General features: G+C 36.9%; 1 protein-coding gene across 3 annotated transcripts in view; it reads left to right on the top strand.

Annotated features, from left to right (window-relative positions):
* The window catches only part of ZMAT3 (zinc finger matrin-type 3), a 33,089-nt gene extending 11,683 nt beyond the window's left edge, over positions 1 to 21,406 (top strand). For 2 of the 3 annotated variants that reach the window (XM_044251820.1, XM_044251821.1), the window contains exons 3-6: positions 7,528 to 7,647; positions 9,958 to 10,124; positions 10,242 to 10,342; positions 13,997 to 21,406. In XM_044251820.1, the coding sequence (XP_044107755.1) occupies positions 7,528 to 7,647; positions 9,958 to 10,124; positions 10,242 to 10,342; positions 13,997 to 14,208 (600 nt within the window). In that variant the 3' untranslated portion in view covers positions 14,209 to 21,406. The remainder of the gene's footprint in view (positions 1 to 7,527; positions 7,648 to 9,957; positions 10,125 to 10,241; positions 10,343 to 13,996) is intronic. The other variant, XM_044251822.1, reaches the window with a different exon arrangement.
* Positions 21,407 to 21,480: the final 74 nt, after the last annotated feature.

The following is a 21,480-nucleotide window of genomic DNA, read 5'->3' as shown; positions in this document are numbered from 1 at the left end:
TTTTGAAGAATTGTTTTGTAGAATATCCCAGTTTGAGTTTGATTGATGTTTTCTCATGATTGCATTCAGGTTATGTGGCTTTGGGGGCAAGAATATCACAGAAGTGATGTTGTGTCTTTCCCAGTGCATCATATTAGGAAAGATGTAAATATTTTGTATCACTGGTACTATTACTTTGGTCACTGTTTAAGATGGTATTCTGCCAGGCTTCTTCTTTGTAAAGTTACTGTTTTTCTTCTTGTGTTTAATAAGTATCATGTGGTGAGATACTTTGAGACTCTGAATATTTTATTTCTTACAGTGTTTTCATTCATTAATTTTAGCATTTGTTGATGATTCTTCCCTATAGCGATTATTACTATGGTGTTTGCCAAATGGTGGTTTTCTGTTTTAATTATTTTTTTTACATGTATTGGTTGGAATTTTATTTTAAAGAAGAAATTCCTGCTTTCTTAACTCATTCATTCATTCAATCACCGTGGATTATGGAGCAGAGGCTTTAACCCGCTGAGCCACCCAGGCTCCCCTACTTTTATTTTTTGAAAGAGAGAGAGAGTGAGTGAGTGGGAGTGGGAGGAGTAGAGGGAGAGAGAATCTTAAGCAGGCTCTATGTTCAGTGCAGAGTCTGATGAGGGGTTCAATCTCATGTCGTGATCTCAGTGTCAGATAGTTAACGACTGAGCCACCCGGGGATCCCTTTACACATTTTCAAATGATTTTACTACCCTGTTCAGTTATTTAATGTGTTATTATCTGGGTTTGTCAGTTTTTAATGATATCCCAGCTAAATTGTGTATTGCAGAATCAATGAACTTATTCTACCTTCTTCTTCCTTTTTCTGTCTGTCTCTCTCTCTCTCTTTTATTTATTTGACAGAGAGAGATCACAAGAGGCAGAGAAGCAGGCAGAGGGGGAGGGGAAGGAAGGCCAACTACTAAGCAGAGAGCCTGATGCGGGGCTTGATCCCAGGACCCTGAGATCATGACCTGAGCCAAAGGCAAGAGGCTTAACCCACTGAGCCACCCAGGCACCCCTTTTTCTGTCTCTTTTTTGTTGCATTATTTCCATTGTGTCATAACGTGTAATATTTGAACATTAATCTTTCACCCTCATCTCTACCTTTAATTTAGTCTTTGATCTACAATTATATCCATGAAAATACTCACCATCAGCCTTTTCGCTGAAGTTTTCCCAGTCATTTCTTGGTTGAACAAAGCTCCAAAAGCAGGACTTAGGAGTATTGAATTCCTAGGGCTATGTATTTTTAAAATGCTTTTCTATAGTCTTGACTCTTAATACAGGGATAGTTGCCTGTGCATTAAGCCTTAGTTCACACTTTTGTTAAGTTTAAGAAAAAATACTTCTCAACTACTGCCTTGTTTTACATACTATGGATGACATTCTAATTCTTACACATTTGTAAGTTATTTGATCTTTTGCCTGGAGAGCTTGAAATGTCATACCTTTTAAAAGATATACTTTAGATCTGATTGTTTTAGATTAATTTTCCCAGATACTTGGTGTGCCTTTTCAGTATGTGGATTCAGGTCTTTACTTACCTTTGGACAGTTTTCTTGGATTACAGTTTCAAATATTAGCTCTGTTTTCTTGTTTTGTTTTTGTCTTTAGGGACTCTGGTTTGACATAAAGTATTTCTTCTTTATCTGTTTCCCATTTCCATTGCTTCCTCTCTGACCCTTTAAAATTTTCCTTCATATTGTTTTATTTTTGTGAGAATGAGCGATTACGCACTGGGATTTAATGTTTTTCCCTTTTTTACTTAGGGTTATTTTGAAGTCTGGGCCTTCTGTGGCTTCTGGTTCTGTGGAGGGCATGGCTTCTCTGTATTTTATTTGTTTTTCTTACTATTCTGTATTGTTTAATGAGGGCAGATGGGGACACACTAATCCAGGCACCTGTTGCTAAGCTAGCTGAAAACTCTTGGGCAAGTTTTTAACTATCCGAGTTTAGTTTCCTCATATGTAAATTGGGGATAATAACACCTACATAAAAGAGATATCATGAGTATTTATTTAGAACACTGCCTGTCATATAAGTGCTCAAAAATTGTTAGTTGCCATTATTATTGTATGTTATAGATGTAATATTGGCTTGAAAACTGTGAATACTGCCTTGGAAATAAAACACTTGATACTCTCTAAAGTTGACTCTTCCTGCAGTAATGTGTACCTGACCTTCTGCTTTTTCAGGGACATGCTTTAGTGTCTGCACCATCTGTTCTTTGGTCATGCAGATGAGCCCAAGTCAAACCCATCTTTACGACCAATCTTCCATTGACTATTTCCCCCTTCTAACTCTCAACCCTATCTCTCTGCTGCCTGTCATAGAACTCTTCTGAATAGTTGCCTATATTGGTTCTTTCTACTTTTTCATATCTCCCATTGTCTCCCCAACCCACTCTGAGTGACATTTTAACCCCTAATAATCTACTGAAATGGTTCTAACAAAGTTACTCTTGACCTCTCATTTTTAAATCCCAGCATTACTTCTCTGTCCTGATGTTACTAACCCCTAAGTAGCATTTGACCTGGTGAACAACTCCTTTTTTTTTTTGGTTAGTTTTAAATTATTATAAAATACTTCAGACATAAAAAAGTACAAAATAATATAATGAACATGTATATTGCCATCTAGCTGAAAGAGTGAAAACTATCCCTTCAGCTGAAGCCCCCAAGCATCTCTTCCCAATTGTGTCCTCTCCAGTACTCCCAGATGTAGCTACTATACTGAATTGATATTTATTGTTCCATTACTTCTTTTGTACTTTTGCTACATATGTGTTTTCTTATGTACTATGTAGTGGTTTTCATGTTTTTAACTCCCATATTAAAAAAAATTATTCTCACATATCTTCTTTTTCAACTTGTTCTTTTCATTCAGTATTTTGTTAGGAGAGTCATTCATGTTGCCGTGCATGGCCCTGGAATGTTTATTTTCACTACTGTGTAGTGTTCCCTAATATGAATAGACTATAATTTATGCGTTATCCTATAGATGGGCACTTCAGTTGTTGTTTTTTTTTTATAACATTTATTTGTTTATTTTTAGAGACAGTGTTTGAGCAGGGGGAAAGCCAGAGGGAGAGGGAGAAAGAGAGAGAGGGAAGCATACTCCCTACAGAGCATGGAGCCCGATGCAGGGCTTGATCCCATGACCCTGAGATCATGATCTGAGCTGAAATCAAGAGTTAGACTCCTATGTATACAATGAATATTATGCAGCCATCAGAAAGGATGAACAACCAACTTTTATATCAACATGAATGGGGCTGGAGAGTATGCTGAGTGAAATAAGTCAAGCAGAGAAAGTCAGTTATCATATGGTTTCACTTGCTTGTGGAGCATAAGGAATAATGTGGAGGACATTAGGAGAAGGAAAGGAAAAGTGAATTGGGGTAAACCAGAGCGGGAGATGAAGCATGAGATACTGTGGACTATGAGAAACAAATAGGATTTTGGAGACGATGGGGGCCGGGGGATGAGTGAGTCTGGTGGTGGGTACTAAGGAGGGCATATATTGCATGGAGCACCGAGTGTGGTGCATAAACAATGAATCTTGGAACACTGAAAAAAAATAAAAAAAGAAAGTGTAAACAAAGGCTTTTCTTTATCTTTAATGTAAGCTGCCTATGGAACAAAGATTCTGTGTTTTTATCAGATCTTTGATTACTTAAAAAACTGAGTCTTTGCTATTAAAAGAGCCAAGTGTTTTACCACCGTGTGACTTTTCGTATATGTTAAATTTCATGGGAAGCATTGTGAAATAAGAAGTGATACTAAATTTTCTTTAGAGTATATTTGTATGAAATTCCTAAACCTGATGTGCCCTGGTATCATGGTGTCAATCATCATTTGAAAATGTCTCTCAAGGAAATAATCAAATTCTCTTGTCAATTGCTGAAATAAAGTCTCATCAGATCCTAAAAAAATTTCCCCCCAGAACAAAAAATAGCTCACCTACTGTGGAAATTTCTTTGCCTTATAATGTTCCTGCTTTTCCTTATAGTTTTATCAATGACATGTATATATTAAATACTTACAGAGCGCCTGGGTGGCTCAGTTGGTTGAGCGATTGCCTTCGGCTCAGGTCATGATCCTGGACTTCCAGGATCGAGTCCCGCATCGGGCTCCCAGCTCCTTGGGGAGTCTTCTTCCTCTGACCTTCTCCTCTCTCATGCTCTCTCTCATTCATTCTCTCTCAAATAAATAAAATCTTTAAAAAAAATTTCTAAATACTTCCAGGTCATTTTGCCAGTGTTTTTATAACATTATATATAATAATAAATAACCAGTAAGTTAAATAAATAACCAGTAAGTTAAAAAAAAAAAAAGAATTGGACTCCTAACTGACTGAGATGCCCTGACACTTCAATTATTTTTCCTTTTCATTATAACTAACTAATAGTCCTCCTACGAACATTCTTACAGATATCTCCTTGTATGTGAGTTTCTGTTTGGTAATACCTAGAAGTATAGTTTCTGGGTCATAATATATCTAACTAGATTCTTCTTCTTATTTTTTTAAAAATATTTTATTTATTTATTTGACACAGAGAGATCACAAGTAGGCAGAGAGGCAGGCAGGCAGAGAGAGAGGAGGAAGCAGGCTCCCTGCGGAGCAGAGAGCCCGACTCGGGACTCAATCCCAGGATCCTGAGACCATGACCCGAGCTGAAGGCCCACCCAGGCACCCGTAGATTGTTCTTTTGAACAATGTTCTTTTGAAACACCTTGTTCTAGGCTTCCATAATACTCCCATGTATCCGGTTTTCACTTTGATAGGCCAAACATTCTCAGTCTCATTTTCTGGATCTTCATTCTTTATATTATATTATCCTAAGGCTTTGTCCTTAGTTGTCTTCTCTCTACCCAGCTCCAGCTTTGATTTACTCTGTCTTCTCTCTACCCAGCTTGATTTAGTTGTCTTCTCTCTACCCAGCTCCAGCTTTGATTTACTCTGATTTATCCCCCATGCTAATCCCAGGTTGTTTTTTATCAAATGCAATCAAATCATATAACTACTTTGCTTAAAGTCCTTCAGAGGCTCCTGTCTGCCGAAAGTCCAAGATCTGTTTCACCATTAAGTTCCCTAAGTATCTCAACTCCTACTCTTCTCCAAAGGATCCAGAAGATCATCTCTCCTTGTGGCTTCTTAACATTACATGCTGAGCTTTTGATCATAGTATTTTTTCTGTTCAGTTTTCTTTCCCCTTACTCCTTACCTGCCTGGTAAACTTTTGCTCATTTTAAAAGATGGCTTGATTTTCTTCTTTTCAGGGAATCCTTCTCCGACACATTTAGGCAGAAATAAGACATTTCTTCTTTCTATTCTCCTGGCAGTTTATTCATTATCTCTTTTATAATACTTGATTCATTTATTCAACAAATCTTACTGTATGCTAGAAACTGTTCTAGACATCAGGAGTAGAAGAGTAAACAAGACAGGTCCTTATTTTTAGGAGTCTATATTCCAGAGAGTACAGAAGCAAGTAAAGTAAACAGACAATATCATTTTAGATTGTTCTAAGTGGCAGTAGGATATACCTGTGTGATGGAGAGCATGTTGTGCAGAGGGTGGGAAGATGGCGGGTCACTTCAGATTCAGAGAAATGCCATTTGAGTTAAGATCTGAAAGGAAAAAAGGAGGCAGCCAAGCAGAGATCTGTGAGAAGAACCTTCTAGGCAAAAGGAACAGCAAGTACAAAAGACCTGGAGCTAGAATAAGTTTTATTTCTCATAATTCTGGAGGCCTAAAGTCCGAGATCAGAGCAATAGTATGGTTGGGTTCCAGTGAGGTCCTCTTCCACACTGTAGATGACCAACTTCTCCTTGGATCCTTGCATGGCAGAATGAGAGAGAGGGAGCTTTTGCCTTCTTTTTACAAGGGCACTGATTACCCTCCTGACCTAATCACCTCCCAAAGGCCCTACCTCCACATACGTCACATTGGGGTTAGATGTCCACATAAGAATTTTGGTGGGACATAGTCATTCAGTCCATAACAGAGGTGAAGACAGATAATTTGGGAGTTACTAACTTGTCAAGATTATATTTTAAAGCTATGGGACAGGGGAAAATAATGTAGATGGAGAAGAGGGCCAAGGCTGGAACTTTGATGTTGCAGCATTGAGAGAATAAGTGGTGGGTAAGGAGGGCATCCTAGGAGACAACAGAAAGGAATATTCATGGTGTTGTGCTGGCCAGATTTAGAACATGGTGAAGCCATGGATGTATCCCTGGATTTGACTCCCTGGAGGTCACCATGACCACAGCAAGAGCACCTGTAGGATATTCCAGTGGTCAGAAGGTAGAACTCATCTCCTTACTTTAATTACTTGCTTACATATCTGTCTTCTCCTCTTGAGCCTGTGCTAGCCCTTTTTATTTCTAGAGCTTAGCATATAGTAGATGGTGAAAGACTGTTGGCCTACAGGTTTGAAGTTCACAGTGCAGTCTGAAGAGTAACACATTGTTTCACCCTCATTTGGAATGCTTTCAGAACACTGGCCCTTCCGTCACATTTCCATCAGTTCAAGGGATATAATAATGTGAATAACTACTTAAACAAAACATGCTGGAGAGGTGAATGCATCTTAACAGTGGTCCACAGTGCCTCCTGAAATCATCTTGAAGTAATCAAAGGTCTTGCTTTGGATTCAGAGGGCCTGCTGAAGCTCTGGGTCCATTACCTAGCCCAGCTGAAGGAAGGTGCCAGCTCAAGTCCTCCACACTCTGTGGATCGCACCTCCTCAGCTGTCATATGTGGATAATATTAACAAATTCCTCTTACAGGAATTTTTGTCAGCAGCAAATGAGCTAATGCACACAAGAGCCCTTTGCAAGTAAAAAGATACTCTGTAAGTGCTATTTTTGTAAAAAGAATTGGATTATCCATTTCATTACTGACTTACAAAATAGATTAGATCACAGTGTAATAAAATTTGTATTTAGGCAGTGGCATATGAATGACAAGTTGGAGGAGGAAGTAGATCACTGGAAAATGTGATACTTTTCCAGAAATATATAGGAAATTAATTTCTTTTGGGTTTGTTCTCTTATCTTTCCCAGATAAATCTTTCACTTCTGTTAGAACTGAAGTGTAGACTCTTTTACTTTAAGATCTAGTGGGCTCTTTGCCCTGGTGTTGCATATATCTGCAAGAATAAAATATAGTTAATATTGCTTGGGTTTTTTATTTTTTCCCATTTTTTCTATTACTATTATTTATTGGGGCACCTGGGTGGCTCAGTGGGTTAAAGCCTCTGCCTTCGGCTCAGGTCTTGATCCCAGGGTCCTGAGATTGAGCCCCACATCAGGCTCTCTGCTCCATGGGAAGTCTGCTTCCTCCTCTCTCTCTGCCTTGCCTCTCTGCCTACTTGTGATCTCTCTCTGTCAAATAAATAAATAAAATCTTAAAAAAAATCTTATTTATTTATTTTTTTAATGAATACATGAACTCTGTTGACACATTTTTTCTTGGTGAGTACTCATTTCACTTTGGTTCCAGGGTAAAAATCATGGTAAGAAACTCCGAAATTACTATGCAGCCAACAGCTGTCCTCCTCCTGCCAGAATGAGCAATGTGGTGGAACCTGTGGCTACTCCAGCTGCTCCCATCCCTCCGCAGGTGAGACACATATATCAGGGTGGGAGTTACCCTCTGCACACATGCTCATGGATGAAGTTTGTCATCCAGAGGCCTGTCAAGGTACAGTTGGGCAAATACTCCTGCAAAGTTCTACTTGACACTTTTAACTGCTTGAGCTGTAGTGCAGTGTTTTTTAAAGCATGCCAACATCCATGACCTTGAGACTTCTCATTGGCTTTGGTTGTGATGCATGAAATGAAGAAAGAAATATTGTTACATATGCCTTTTTCTTGGCATGTCTTAGAATTCTGGGTTAAATGACCCTGAATGTCTAGGCTCTGCCCTGAATGAAAAGAGAGAGGCTTTCAAAATTTATTTCTTTATTGTAGTTAATCCCATTTACTTTATAATCTGCCTTCCAGCAAGGTCAGTTTTTTGAGATTGCCCCTTTCTTCACACTATGGAGAGAACCTGTATAAACTTTTTCTGGACTTTAATATAATGACACACACTTGAGATTCACATTCCTTTAACTGGTAGATAAAGCAGATGTTTTAGGCAAGATAATGCTGTACTTCAATAGCCTCTGAAATATGGATTGTATTCCTTAATCTTTTTTTGTCCATAGAACAATACATGGTCATAAATAATAATAGCTCTGAGCAAGTATTTACTATGCCAGGCACTCTGCGAAGCACTTTTCTTACATTACTTTGTTCAGGGCTGGGACTAAGGTGAGGTGAGGGATGCCCTTGACTGAGGCACCAATTTGAGAGGAGCCAAAACAGTAGTGAGGATAAATACTTTAATGTACTACTTTAACATTCCAAATCAATCCGAAAAAATCAGTGGTAAGCAAAATGTCAGAAACTTAAAGCTGGGTAAGTATTACTGATTTTCCTTTTGCCTCAGGCTGCAGTATAGCTTGGCATGGCACTGTGACTGGTCCTGTCTTTATTCAAAATTTTGATATTTTGTTTAGGATGATTTCTTATATTAGGTTTGTTTTATATAAGTGTTGCATTAACGTATTATTTTATCTTGATTATTGAGTTTTTTGATGCACCCTTAAATTTCATGCCCATGGAAAATGGGCATGAAATGTAGTCCTGGGCCCTAAACTTCATTTCGTGCTTCCAAGAACTTAAGAGGTATTGACTTGACTACTCTGAGTATAATTCATGGGCTAGCAGCATTTGTCTCACCTGGAAGTTTATTAGGAGCTCAGAGAAGCCAAGTAACTTGTCCATGGTGGTATGTGTTTTGTGAAGTGGTAGAACAAGAATTTCTTTCGACCTTGGACCTCTGCTCCTAACCACCATGGTGTAATTTTACCTTCCCTAGTGTCAGTTTTCCAGTCTTTAAAACATGGATGGCAATACCAGCTTTTCCTCCATCCTCACAAATTTGTGGGGTAAATGAGAGAGGATAAAAACAGAATCAAAGAAGAGAAAAATACCCAGACAGATCTTCAGGCTGAGAAGTTTTCAGGGCCCTGATTCTTGCCCTGGACAGGACAGCCGCTCCCAGGTTGGGACAGTTTTCAGCTTGCTCCCCCTCCTTGAGGGAACCTCCAGAGCCTTCATTCCTAGCATAGCCCTTTGTGATTTTTGGAGACTGCTCTTCTGTCCCCCAGAAAATCTTCCCATCCTGGTGAAACCGTGCAGTTTCCTTCAGCTGGTCCTGACAGGACATGCTTCCAGACTCTTTATTATGTATTTTATTCTCCTCTAGCCCAAATCTAGTTTGTCTTTTTTTGTTTACCCAACAGTATTTATTGAGTACATATTATCTTCCAGGCAGTGTGTTAGGTTTCTCTGAACTCATTTCTCAGCCTGAATACGGTTGCCTATATCTGCTGGTTATTTTTCCCTACTTATATTATATCCATAGCTAATTTGTAGACTTTGTGGGGGACAGAGGCTCATTTGTAAATATACATCTGTTATCCCTTCTGCATTAGGTAGCAAGCCCTATAAACAGTAGGCATTCATTAAATGCCTGGATTCTGGCATTCTTTATCTTTCTGGTAATGTGATTTTATGGTTTTCCTATACTGCCCTGAATCTTCCATGCTTCTTTTAAAAAATTTCTCCATGGAGATAGCAACAAGCCATTAATAGGTTTGGTACAAAGGTGATTGTAATACAAAACCATGATTATCTCCTAGCCTTTTTTCTTTGTTGTTGTTGTTTTTCTGGAATGAATTACATTCTCTCCTTATAAAGCTGAGTGCTTGTGGTCATACCATAACCTTCGGTTATCTTTCAACTCTTAGGAACTTTGAGGGGAAGGAGGGCAGAAGCTCCACATTTTTTTTAACTTTGTCTCTTGTGTCTTTGATGTCAGATGGGCTCCTTTAAGCCTGGAGGCAGAGTGATCCTGGCCACGGAGAATGATTACTGTAAGCTTTGTGATGCCTCCTTTAGTTCTCCGGCTGTGGCTCAGGCTCACTATCAAGGGAAGAATCACGCCAAGAGGCTGCGGCTGGCGGAAGCTCAGAGTAACTCATTCTCGTAGGTATTGCCATTTTCTCTCAGGCCAAAGTGTTGTGTAAGACTGTCTTTAGAGAAAAAGAGTTGAAAGGGATCCTTGTTTAGAAGTCTCACACTTTTCAAATTTCTTTCCTCCAGGGAGTCCTCAGAGGCCGGTCAGCGGCGGACCCGGAAAGAAGGGAATGAGTATAAGATGATGCCTAATAGGAGGAATATGTATACAGTACAGAATAATTCAGGTACCTTGGCTACATTCTGGAAGTGGTCTTCTTTATTTTTATTTCCTTTAATGATAATAGCCCTGAGAATTTGCGGTTAGCTAATTGTTCATTTGTCTAGTGGCTTTTCAATCTGGTATTTATTTCAGGTCTTTATTTATTTATTTTCTGTGTAGTTTATTATTTATTTTGATTTTAAATTATAGTTTATGTTTTAAGGCCTTTTTTCCCCAAGACTTTATTTTTATTTATTTATTTGACAGACAGAGATCACAAATAGGCAGAGAGGCAGGCAGAGAGAGAGAGAGAGAGGGGGGAAGGGAAGCAGGTTCCCTGCTAAGCAGAGAGCCCGATACGGGGCTCTATTGGGGGCTCTATGCGGGGCTCAATCCCAGGACCCTGGGATCATGACCTGAGCTGAAGGCAGAGGCTTTAACCTACTGAGCCACCCAGGCGCCCCTGTTTTAAGATCTTTGATCGTAGTCCCTTTATACTGCTTCTGGTGTTTGCCAGCCGAGAAATGTAAAATGCGTTATAAAAATGGGCTACTTGGTTTAAAGTTGTGTCCTGTTAAATCTCCATTTGTTGGGGAAAATAAAAAAGATTGAGCAGTGGCTTTAAACTTGGGGGAGTTTTTACAAAATACAGTGCCTGAACCATGACTTAGAGATATTTAGTCAGTAAATTTGGAGTGGGACCCAGACATATGTGTGTTTTAGAAATGCTTCCTCAGTGATTCTCATATACACCTTCAGTTCAGAACCGCTGCATTATAGGAATGTTTTCTGCATTTTCTGATTATCTCCAGGGAAGAGAGTTGGACTGAATAGTCCTTTATCCTCCCCCATCACAGCTTCCAATGCACACATATACTAGGAGAGGTAACTCATGAGAACAGTAGGTTAAATGAAAAATAAAAACATTCATTGGAAAGGCAAGATAAACATAGAAAAAGGGACATAGAGAAAGCATAATGTACTATGATTAATAAAAGTTGAAACATACATAAGTGATTATAGTAAGTATAAATTTATTGAAGTCCCAGTTAAAAGACAAAGACTATAAGATTGGATTAAAAAATACAGCTGAGAGAGGCACCTGGCTGCCTTCTGCTCAGGTCATGATCCCAGGGTCCTGAGATTGAGTCCCGCATTAGGCTTCCTGCTCGGCGGGGAGGCGGGGAGTCTTCTTCTCCCTCTCCCTCTGCCTGCTGCTCTGCATACTTACATGCTCTCTCTCTGTCAAATAAATAAATAAATAAATCTAAAAAAAAAAAATTCAGCTGAGAGTCACCTGGGTGACTTAGTTGATTCAGCATCTGCCTTAGGCTCAGATCATGATCCCAGGGTTCGTGGGATGGAGTCCCACATTAGGCTCATTGCTCAGCAGGGAGTCTGCTACTCCCTCTGTCTCTGCTCCCCACTGCTTATGCTCTCTCTTTCTCTGTCAAATAAATAAATAAAATCTTTAAGAAAAAAAAGTTCAGCTGAGGTGTAATGAGCACTGGGTGTCACATAAGACTGATGATTCACTGACCTCTACCTCTGAAACTAATAATACTCTCTATGTTAATTGAATTTAAACTAAAAATATTTAAGAAAGAAAATAAGAAAAATAAAAAATAAAGAGAAAATAAATAAAATAAAAAATTCAGCTGAACTGAAGGAAGCTGAAATAACTGCATTAATATTAGGTAAAATAAACCTTAGGACAGAGGGCAGTTTTGACTGTTTTCTGGGCAGAGTATAATTAAATGAGGGATCAATAACAAAAAATATATTTAAAAAACCCTACAAAATGTTTGGAAATGTTTAAACGCTTCTAAATAACTCTGGATCAAAGAAGAAATCATACTGGAAATTAAAAATTCTTTTAAAAAAAGATTTTCTGTATTTGAGATTGTTCGGGAGAGAGCACTGTGCGTGAGCAGTGGGAGAGGGGCAGAGGGAGATGAAGAGGCAGACTCCCCGCTGAGCATGAAGCTGGAGGCTCTTTGGGACTTTGATCCGTAGTCCCTGGGATCTTAACTTGAGCCTGAGCCCAAAGCAGATTCTTATTCTTAATCAACTGAGCCACCCAGGTACCTGGAAATTTAAAATTCTTAAAATCAAACAGTAATAAAAATATATTAAATTTTGTAGGATACAGTGAAAATAATATTTTGAGAAAAGTCTTAAATATTTATTATAGTAGAAAAGAAAGCAGAAAACTAATAAACAATGGTCCAACTTAAGAATTCAGTTGTATAACTGGGTATTTATTTACCCAAAGAAAACAAAAACACTGTTTTGAAAAGATATATGCACTCCTGTGTTCATTTCAGTGTTATTTACAATAGCCAAGATATGGAAGCACCCCAAGTATCCCTTGATAGGTGAATGGATAAAGATGTGGTGTGTGCGCATGTGTACACACACACACACACTATGAAATATTATTCAGTCATAAGAATGAATGAGATCTTGCTATTTGCAACAACATGGGTGGACCTAGAGGGTATTGTGCTAAGTAAATACAGAGAACCCTAGGTGAGGGGCAGGTGGCTTTGGCAAAATAGTGAAGGGGAATGGGAGATACAGGCTTCCCGTTGTGGAGTGAATAATTCAGGGGATAAATGATACAGCATAGGGAATATAGTTGGTGGAACTATAATAGTGTTGCATGGTGACAGCTGGACTACACCTGTGGTGAGCATAGCATAATGTATAGAGTGGTGCAGTCTCTGTGTCATACACTGGAAACTAATGACAGTGTATGTCAACTATGCTTCAATAAAAACAAACAAACAATACCCCCCAAACCTAAAATACATTAGTTATAATTTGATTTGCCTATAAATATGTCACATTGAATATTTTGAACGCTGAAGGAGAATTTATTCAGGTAATTATAGATGAGCTTTTTTTTTAATGCAATAGGCCAGTAAATTCAGTTTAACATAGTTAAAAAAAGAAGTCAGTTATGTAAAAAGAAAAAAAATTACCAATAATTCCTCCAATATTTTTGTATATGTTAATATGTCATTCCCATCTCTCTATATATCCTTTGAAATAGAAATGTGATTATATTTTGTGATATTCTTGTTTCACTTAATAGCATATTATAATCACATTTTCATGTAACCAAAGAAAATCAAAGAGTTTTTATTACTTACAGTGACTGCATGGTTTCCTGTTGCATTCATTAGCATAATTTTTCAAATCATCTATTTGTTCTCCTTTTCCCACATCCTCCCATAAAAACTTGTATGCAACTGAAGAAATAACGTCCTTGTTGATAAATCTCCATAAAAAAATTCTCAAGTGTTTTCTTAGGATAATTCTTAGATGTAGAATTTTTGGATTAAAAAGTTAGTATAATGATAAAACTTTTCATATAATGTTTGGAAGTTAAACAATTTTTAAAATTTTATTTACTTTTTAGAGACATTGTCATTTGGAGCTGGGGTTTGGCTCTACAGTAACCTTTAGACAGTAGTTGGAGGAATCATTTCTCTTCTTAGATTGAACATGTATAAAATTGTAATTAAAAATATCTATTAATTTTGCATTCATTTAAAGCTGAGAGTGAATTTTATAATTGGAGCTTAGGATGACATATTATAGTGATAATCAGACTGTCATCATTTATGTAGTGAATATTTTGAAGTGAATCCATTTTTATCTCTTGCTTTAGCAGGTCCTTACTTCAATCCCCGCTCTCGGCAGAGAATTCCACGTGATCTGGCCATGTGTGTTACCCCAAGTGGCCAGTTTTACTGCTCCATGTGTAATGTTGGGGCTGGTGAGGAGATGGAGTTCCGGCAGCATTTAGAGAGCAAGCAACATAAAAGCAAGGTGTCTGAACAGCGGTACAGAAATGAGATGGAGAATCTGGGATATGTATAGTGGTTGTTGTATTCAGATAGAGCAGCTTTTCCTGCCTGTTGTTTGCCTTCTGTCAACATGCCCTGCTTTTGTGGTCCTTTTGATCTGAGTATATTCCTCTGCTTAATGTTAATACGTGTAACCTGCAGTGGTGTACCATGAGCTATCAAGTCTGGGGAAGGAAAAGAATATGCTTCTTAGGTCATGATGCCTTTTCAGGTCAGTTGTGTTGAGCTACTTAGAGCATGTGACCTACCTACCCCACGAGAAATAACTTTTTATCTTGACCGAGTTCTGGTCAACTAGTAGCCTGATCACTTAGAGCTTTAACTATTTAAAAATTTAAAAATTTCACCTTCTTTTGCAGTTTTAGTTTTACGTACTGTTAAGTAAAGAATTTTATTGAGTTCTTACTTCAGATTATGGTAAAAACAGGTAAGCAGAGATTCTGATTCTGGTTTCCCAAGGTTTCTTTGTAACCACCGCAACACAATGCCTTGCCAGTAGGATATATGAATATAAACTGGATTAAGGTCTTTCCCAGGACATGTTTTCCCCTTGTCTTCCCATTATTGATTGAGTATAGATTTTCTTGGATTTATACACTTCCAGTGTGCTTGTAGACTTCCCAACTGTGAAATTTTGTTTCCACTGGTGGATTTTACACATTTAAATGCCATCTTCTTCCTTCCTTCCCCCTTCCCCCACCCCACCTCAGTTGAATTAGCTTGTTTAATGAGCTCATTTTCATGCCCCAGCTGTTTTGTGGGCTTTCCAAGCCCCCTGTTCCAATATTCAATGCGTTTAAGATAGATATGCTATTTAAAAAAAAATATTTTTCAGATGGTTTTGAGAAATGTAAAGATGTGTTTGATTTTTCAATTTAGAGTTATTCACTGATAATAACCTACTCATTATATGACAATGTTGATTGTTGAGTTCAGATCTCTTGATATTTGTTTTGGGAGACTTTTTCGATAAGCTGATCCTTATGGTTTACTTATGTTCTTTTCTGTCTTACCAGTTGGTTGGCTGCCCTGAAAAATACTACTACCTTATTATTTTATAGATAGAGAGGATTAAAAAAAAAGTTAACCAAATTTTAGTTTCATAATATCCAGTAGTACAATACATGAACTTTGGTTCTTTGTAATTCAGCTTCCTTAAAGTTTGTGGAACTACATTATGGATTACTTTGGTATCTGATCATTTTAACAGTATTGTTATTTGATTTTGGTTTTTAAAATAAGAAGCTCTAGTGTATGGCTAGATAAACTAATGGAGTACTCTATGAACTTTAATTAGTTGTATTTTATCTACTTACTGTATTTACATGGATAAGACTGGTGCTCATCCATACTTTTTTTTGAAAGGCCACATTCACCAGGAAGTTTATAATGAGCAGTATCTTTGCACTATGGTCAATTCGCATTTGATTGCTTTAATTAGTAATTAAAAATAAAACTCCTATTTTTCCTTGAGAATTCTATAGGCAAAGAGATGGGGAGAAGGAAATTACAATCATCATTCCTTGCGTTTAATCCTTATGAACAATTTTTGAGCAATGTAGATCTGTATTTAAAATTCAGTTTTGGCATAACCACTGGTACAATTATCAACTTGTTCTTCTGTTGAAGTGGTGGTTTTTTGAAAAATAGAATTGTTTAGTACATTTTTTTCCCTCCCAGAAACAGGAGAATGAAATAACATTGAGATTCTATCTAGACCTGTGACTCTGAGTATAATAATCCTTTTATACAATTGATTAGTTTCGGCCAATTTAGAACTTATTTTATTGGTCAGTAGGTTACTCATATTGCTGCTAAGTATAATTTTTGGGTAGAATTTAATATTACAGTGCTGGCCACTTAGTTCTTTAATTATTTAAAAACCTTATTTTCCTCCCTTTCTCTGTATGTCTGTGTACATATAGACATACATACATATATGTATGTGTATATTAAGTACATATATATATACATACATATATATTTATGTAATACCATAGAGAAGATTTCATTGAATCCTTATTTCAGGTAATAGTAGAAGATCGTGGATAAGAATTTACAGTTTGTAAAAGTGGCATTTATTTACTTTCAGTTTTTCCTTTGCAAATAAAATTGAAGGATTTTCTTCACTCCCCCTACTTAATAATTTCATTACATATATACAAAAAGCAGTGGACTTAAAGGCCTTGATGTCTTTCCTGGCCTTGCATATTCAGGTTTCCAGTCTCCCAGTGCCCTTAATGGATGTTATGAATGCATAAACGCATTTTCTTTAAAGAAAAAAGTTAGATTTATAGTGTTATTTCTTACTTGCTCTATTTCTTTGCACTAAAGAAGAGCTATGTGTTTGTTTTATATGACACTTTAGATACCATATTGCCTACAATAGCTCGGTTTGCTCCTTAATTTCCAAACTGTAGGAAGTTGATAACTTCCATGATCATTTATAGAGGTTACCTACACATCCAAAAAAAGAGAAAATCACAGATCTCTATGACTTTGGATTGTTTTGGGGTTGTTACCTTGCAACATTCTCCTGTGCTCCATAGGTGAAGCAAAGGTGAGAGAGGTTGTCAAAAAGGAAATACCTAAATAAATATATCTCTGCATGGTACAATTTCTCATCTCCATGCATTCCTATTAGTCAGTGTTTTTTCCCTGTCAAAGAAGGCCGTTGTTACTACCACAGTCAGTGATACGTGATCTCTGTTGGTTTCCTTTTGTGAAGTCCAGTCCCGCTTTGTAATGTGCTCAGAATTTGCACCCTGTGCTGCCCAAGAGTCATGTTAGTATCTTTGTATATGCTGTATACAAGGACCGACAGAGGCCTAAACAGCGGAAGACCTTTAGTTGAGTCAGTAGATTTCAGTGATCATCTGCAAGAAGAACTCGTAGCATCAAAGTCTCTTTGTGAGTATCTTTCTGTAAGTTGTCATTCGAAATCAATGTTAGAAGATAACAATTAGAAACTCTTCTTAAGATATCGAGGGCAAGAAGTTGTAAAGGAAAAATTCCATGTTCCAATTAAAAGATTGGACTGCCTATGCCTTTGAAGTGTTTTTTTCAAAAAGTTAGCTACAAAACAAAGTGAGCCATGTAAATCCTTTTGGCTCCACACTGAACAGAAAATACTTTGTTGGTCTTGTCTTTGTATATCATGTACTACAACCTGTAAATATGTGCATGTTTTTTTTTATTACATTTGTCTGCTTGTCTCTTATTGCACTGAATTATGCAAGATGAATATTTTATACCATTCATTTAGAAAAAGTTCCTTCTCCAACTCTTCTTCATTATTTCCCCTTCTAATGAGTTGGTAAACTTAGAAAACCATTTAGGATTTTTTGAAACTCTGAGATTGAATGAAGAATCATGGCTGCCTGAGACCATCCTTATGTTCCTCTGACTTAACACAGCTGAAGGGAAGCATGAGATCTTCCTTACACCTTATTTTACAGAATTGATATGCTTGTTTATAGCTGCTTGCCTACACTTTCAATGAGGGGAATGGGAAAATGTTTATTTATAAACATGAAACATATATTTGCTTTAATCTTCCTCTGTAGATAGATTCTAAGGATTAGCAGTGGGATTTATGATTCCTTCACTCCTGAATTGGATGGGACCCTGAACAATGACAGTTTGAGGACTGTCCAGTGGCCTGTGTAATACAAGTCTTGCTGGTCAGGGCAGACATGTAATTTTGGGCATGGTATCCTCTACAGAGAGGCCTAGGGATGGTGTATTTGGAACTTGTTTTGTTTCCTTAATATTGGAGTGTAGACTGAAAGTGCTCTCTGAAGAACTTGGTGAGGCATATATAAGACAATAGAATTTCTTTAGAAATAGAAATATTTTGTCAATAGAGACAAAAGTTTAATGTAGGCTTTTGAACAAATGCTCAAAAAATACTCCACCTTAACAACTATTTTTTTTTTTTTTTAACCAGCCAAATTACTATTCAGGAGTTTCATACATAATAGTGTTTTGTTGTTGCTTTTGTTTTTTGGGGGTTTTTCTTTGTAGACCTCTATCATCATAGTCACTAGCAGTCTTTCTGAGTGGACAAATAGCTGTGTAAATAGTTTCTCATATGAAGTTTCTACTGATAGGTGTTTGACTTTTTCTTCCCAGTGTGAATGGGAGGGTCATTTGTAAACTCCCATTCTGGGTAGCTACCAAAAAGTAAATACTGGCTTACGGTCCCATGTGACCCTGTCTCTATTAAGCCCAGAATATGAGTGCCTTTAGCATGTTTTAGCATTTCACAGAGAGAAGAGATAATGAATTATTGCCGTTAATCACAATTCATTAAACAGAAGCTTGGAATAGCGAAGGTCTGTGTGAATTCTGTAATCTGCATTTTATTTATTTATTTATTTCTGGCTAAATGAGATTTCAGTTTGATACTGAGTAAAACTGTTAACATTGTTGATAAGGAACCACATACCCTGAAAATAAATTCAGTTGTCCCAGGCTGACAGTAGTCATAGATTATTCTTCACCTTGATCTATGTTGCATTTATATTTGATGAGTAGTAATGTGGTGGATTGGAAGGGCTTGATTTACGCTGATGTTTGGAAAAACTTTATTCCAGTGCTCTTTTCAAAACTTGTCTATTCTATAGAGAGAAGAGAATTACTTACTTGCAAATGAGGTGTGTGAAGAAGAGAGTGTCTTGTTCACAATACTTACCAATTGTGTTAGTTCATCTCTATGTTAAAGAAAGGATCTTCAGAAATTGGATTTGAGGCCTTAAGCAAAAATTCTCCCTTCAGTTAATTACAATTCTAAATTGCCTGAGTCTTTAAAACACACTGCTAAATTAACTTTATTGTAGAAATAGTAAAATTTTCCTCAATATTTTATTATGAAAAATTTTAAACATACATTGAAGTTAAAAGATTTTTACAGTATATCACCAGTAAATTATGCCATTAACACTTTACTAGGCTTGAATTACCACCTGTCTGTCTGTCCCTCTATCCATCCATCCATGGAGTTTTAAAAAAATCTATATTTCAGCATAAATTTCAGACCATATTCTCCCTTAAACGCTTCAGCATAGGTGTCGTTAACTAGGGTTTATTATCTGTTTGAATGTTGCTATCTTTTAAAAAGCAGTGTATGAAGTTGATAACTGGAACCAAATAACATACATTGTTTTCTCTTGTGGACTTTAGCCTTCTGGTTTCTGTTTTTATATGTGCTTAGCATGGAGGAAAACCACTCCTTTCCAACCTCAAGTTCTCTGGTGTTGGTCATTTAAAATGCTTAGTTGTCACAACTTTTAAAGTTCCATAAGAATTTTTTCTTTATCCCTCTTCTATATAATGTATTTTTGCTGAACTATGCAGCCTCTTTAAAATAACTGTAAATTACGGATTGGGGTTTATTAAATCACCTTATACCTCATTTCATTCTATTGCTGCTTTTCTCCATGAAACCACATCTCTGTCATTACTTTGACCTGCTCTACCAGAACATAGAGAGGTGGAGAGAGTCAAACCCATAGATGATTAGCTGTTTTAGACAACTGGAGAAGAACAGATTTCACAGTTGCGAAAGTCAAAACCATTAACTTATCTAAAGCCTTTGAATTCCCTGAGTATTGTCATTGCTCATGCTTCCTCTAGCCATAATTAGCAGGATCGAAAATGATTGTACTGTACAATGAGTTGTTGAAATTGTGAGCCTTAGTAACCATCTTTAGCTTTACTCTAGTACTGTTTAGAAAAAAAATTTTTTTGACATATGCCTTTATTTTTATGCCAATTTTTTGTGGGCAAAATCTGAAGAATTTAAGTGACTTGCTCCAGGTAATGAAGATTCAATGGATAAGTCAGAATTGAAACTTCACTGTTCCTGATTGATATTCTTGTGCTTGTATGATAAGCATCATGGCTTCCAAGATAAGCAAACATTCCTTTGGGGACCTTAAAATGAAAGTATGATTTTTTACTAACTAAACTTTCATTTTTAGGCATTTCACGATTCTTTGAATTTAAAGATTTTTTTTATGGTCATGCTTCTCATTAAGCCAATGTAATTGCTAAAAACCTCACTTCACTGTTAATACCAACTAATAATGCAGGTTTTATCAGATTTCTTTTTGCATTTAAATAACCTTCATGATTACTCTTTTTCTAGTTAAGTGCTTAAGTGACCCCCTCACTAGTGAAAATAAATGTTCTATATCACTGATTCAATGTATATTCTCTACATGATATATTTTTTTAAGGAAAAGTAACCCCACATGTCAGGATGAGTGATATTCTAGGGCAAAGCACATATAAAGTTTACTTCTGCTCTGCAAATCTGGTATTTACGGGAACAAAACTCTTTTAGAGTGGCTGGTCATTGTTTTGCCTTCTTTTGGTACTTGAGCACCTTTCTGTGGTTTTGTAAATCAGTGTATCATTTTGTAAGAATTCATGTTGATTCTGTGTTAGTTGGTGTTCACCTTGTGGTATCCTCGGCTGACTGTAATGATTTAATTTAGGTATGGTGTGTCTGCTTTGAGATGCCTTACTAGAGCATGTCAGATTCTGCTCTGAAGCATTCCATGTATCTGCTAGGGCAATGAGTTGCCTCTCTTGGATGTATGCTCTAGATCCAGAAGCGAAACTGATTTTGCTTTCACTGTTAAGGTTGCATTTTAGTGTAGTTATTGTTTTAAATTAGAGAATAAAATCACTTAAAAAAAAAAAACAAGGGAGACTTTAGAACCCTTCATTTAATGGCATGGCAAATTTTTAAAACTGCTTTTGCTATTTCACTAGAAAAATATCTAGTAAAGGATATAGCTAAAAACCGCCAGCCAGAACTGTATGAAATTGGGGTTGTTTCTAAAATCTTTTCTAAATGTCATACAGGGGTTTAACATCTGTGTGTATTGTTGGGGCTAAGTGTCAGTCACCCACTTTGGAAATCTGTTTGCATTCTGGGGCAATAAAATGGCAAAAGTGTCATGGGATTAAAACCAATCAACTGTGAATTGTGAGATTGAAATTGCTTTTTTTGGTTTTATTTTCTTCAGCATATTGAAAATAGAAACCCAAAAGTTATTTAAAATTTACACTGCTTATGTTGATGGCTCATTTTGGCTGTGTATCCTCACTTATGTACTGATTTCTGATAAAAGCTTGACATTATTGTAACAGGTATTTTGTGTTCAATTTAATAAAACAGTTTCTGAGTCTTGTCTGCACATTGTTTGGTTCTGAGTTGGAGATCTTGGGGGAAAAAGATACACTGTCTGCAATGATGTGTTATTTTCAATGC

Source organism: Neovison vison, chromosome 6 (assembly GCF_020171115.1).
Source record: "Neovison vison isolate M4711 chromosome 6, ASM_NN_V1, whole genome shotgun sequence".
In the NCBI taxonomy this organism is placed as follows: Eukaryota; Metazoa; Chordata; class Mammalia; order Carnivora; family Mustelidae; genus Neogale; species Neogale vison.
This window is presented reverse-complemented; position numbering and strand designations above follow the sequence as displayed.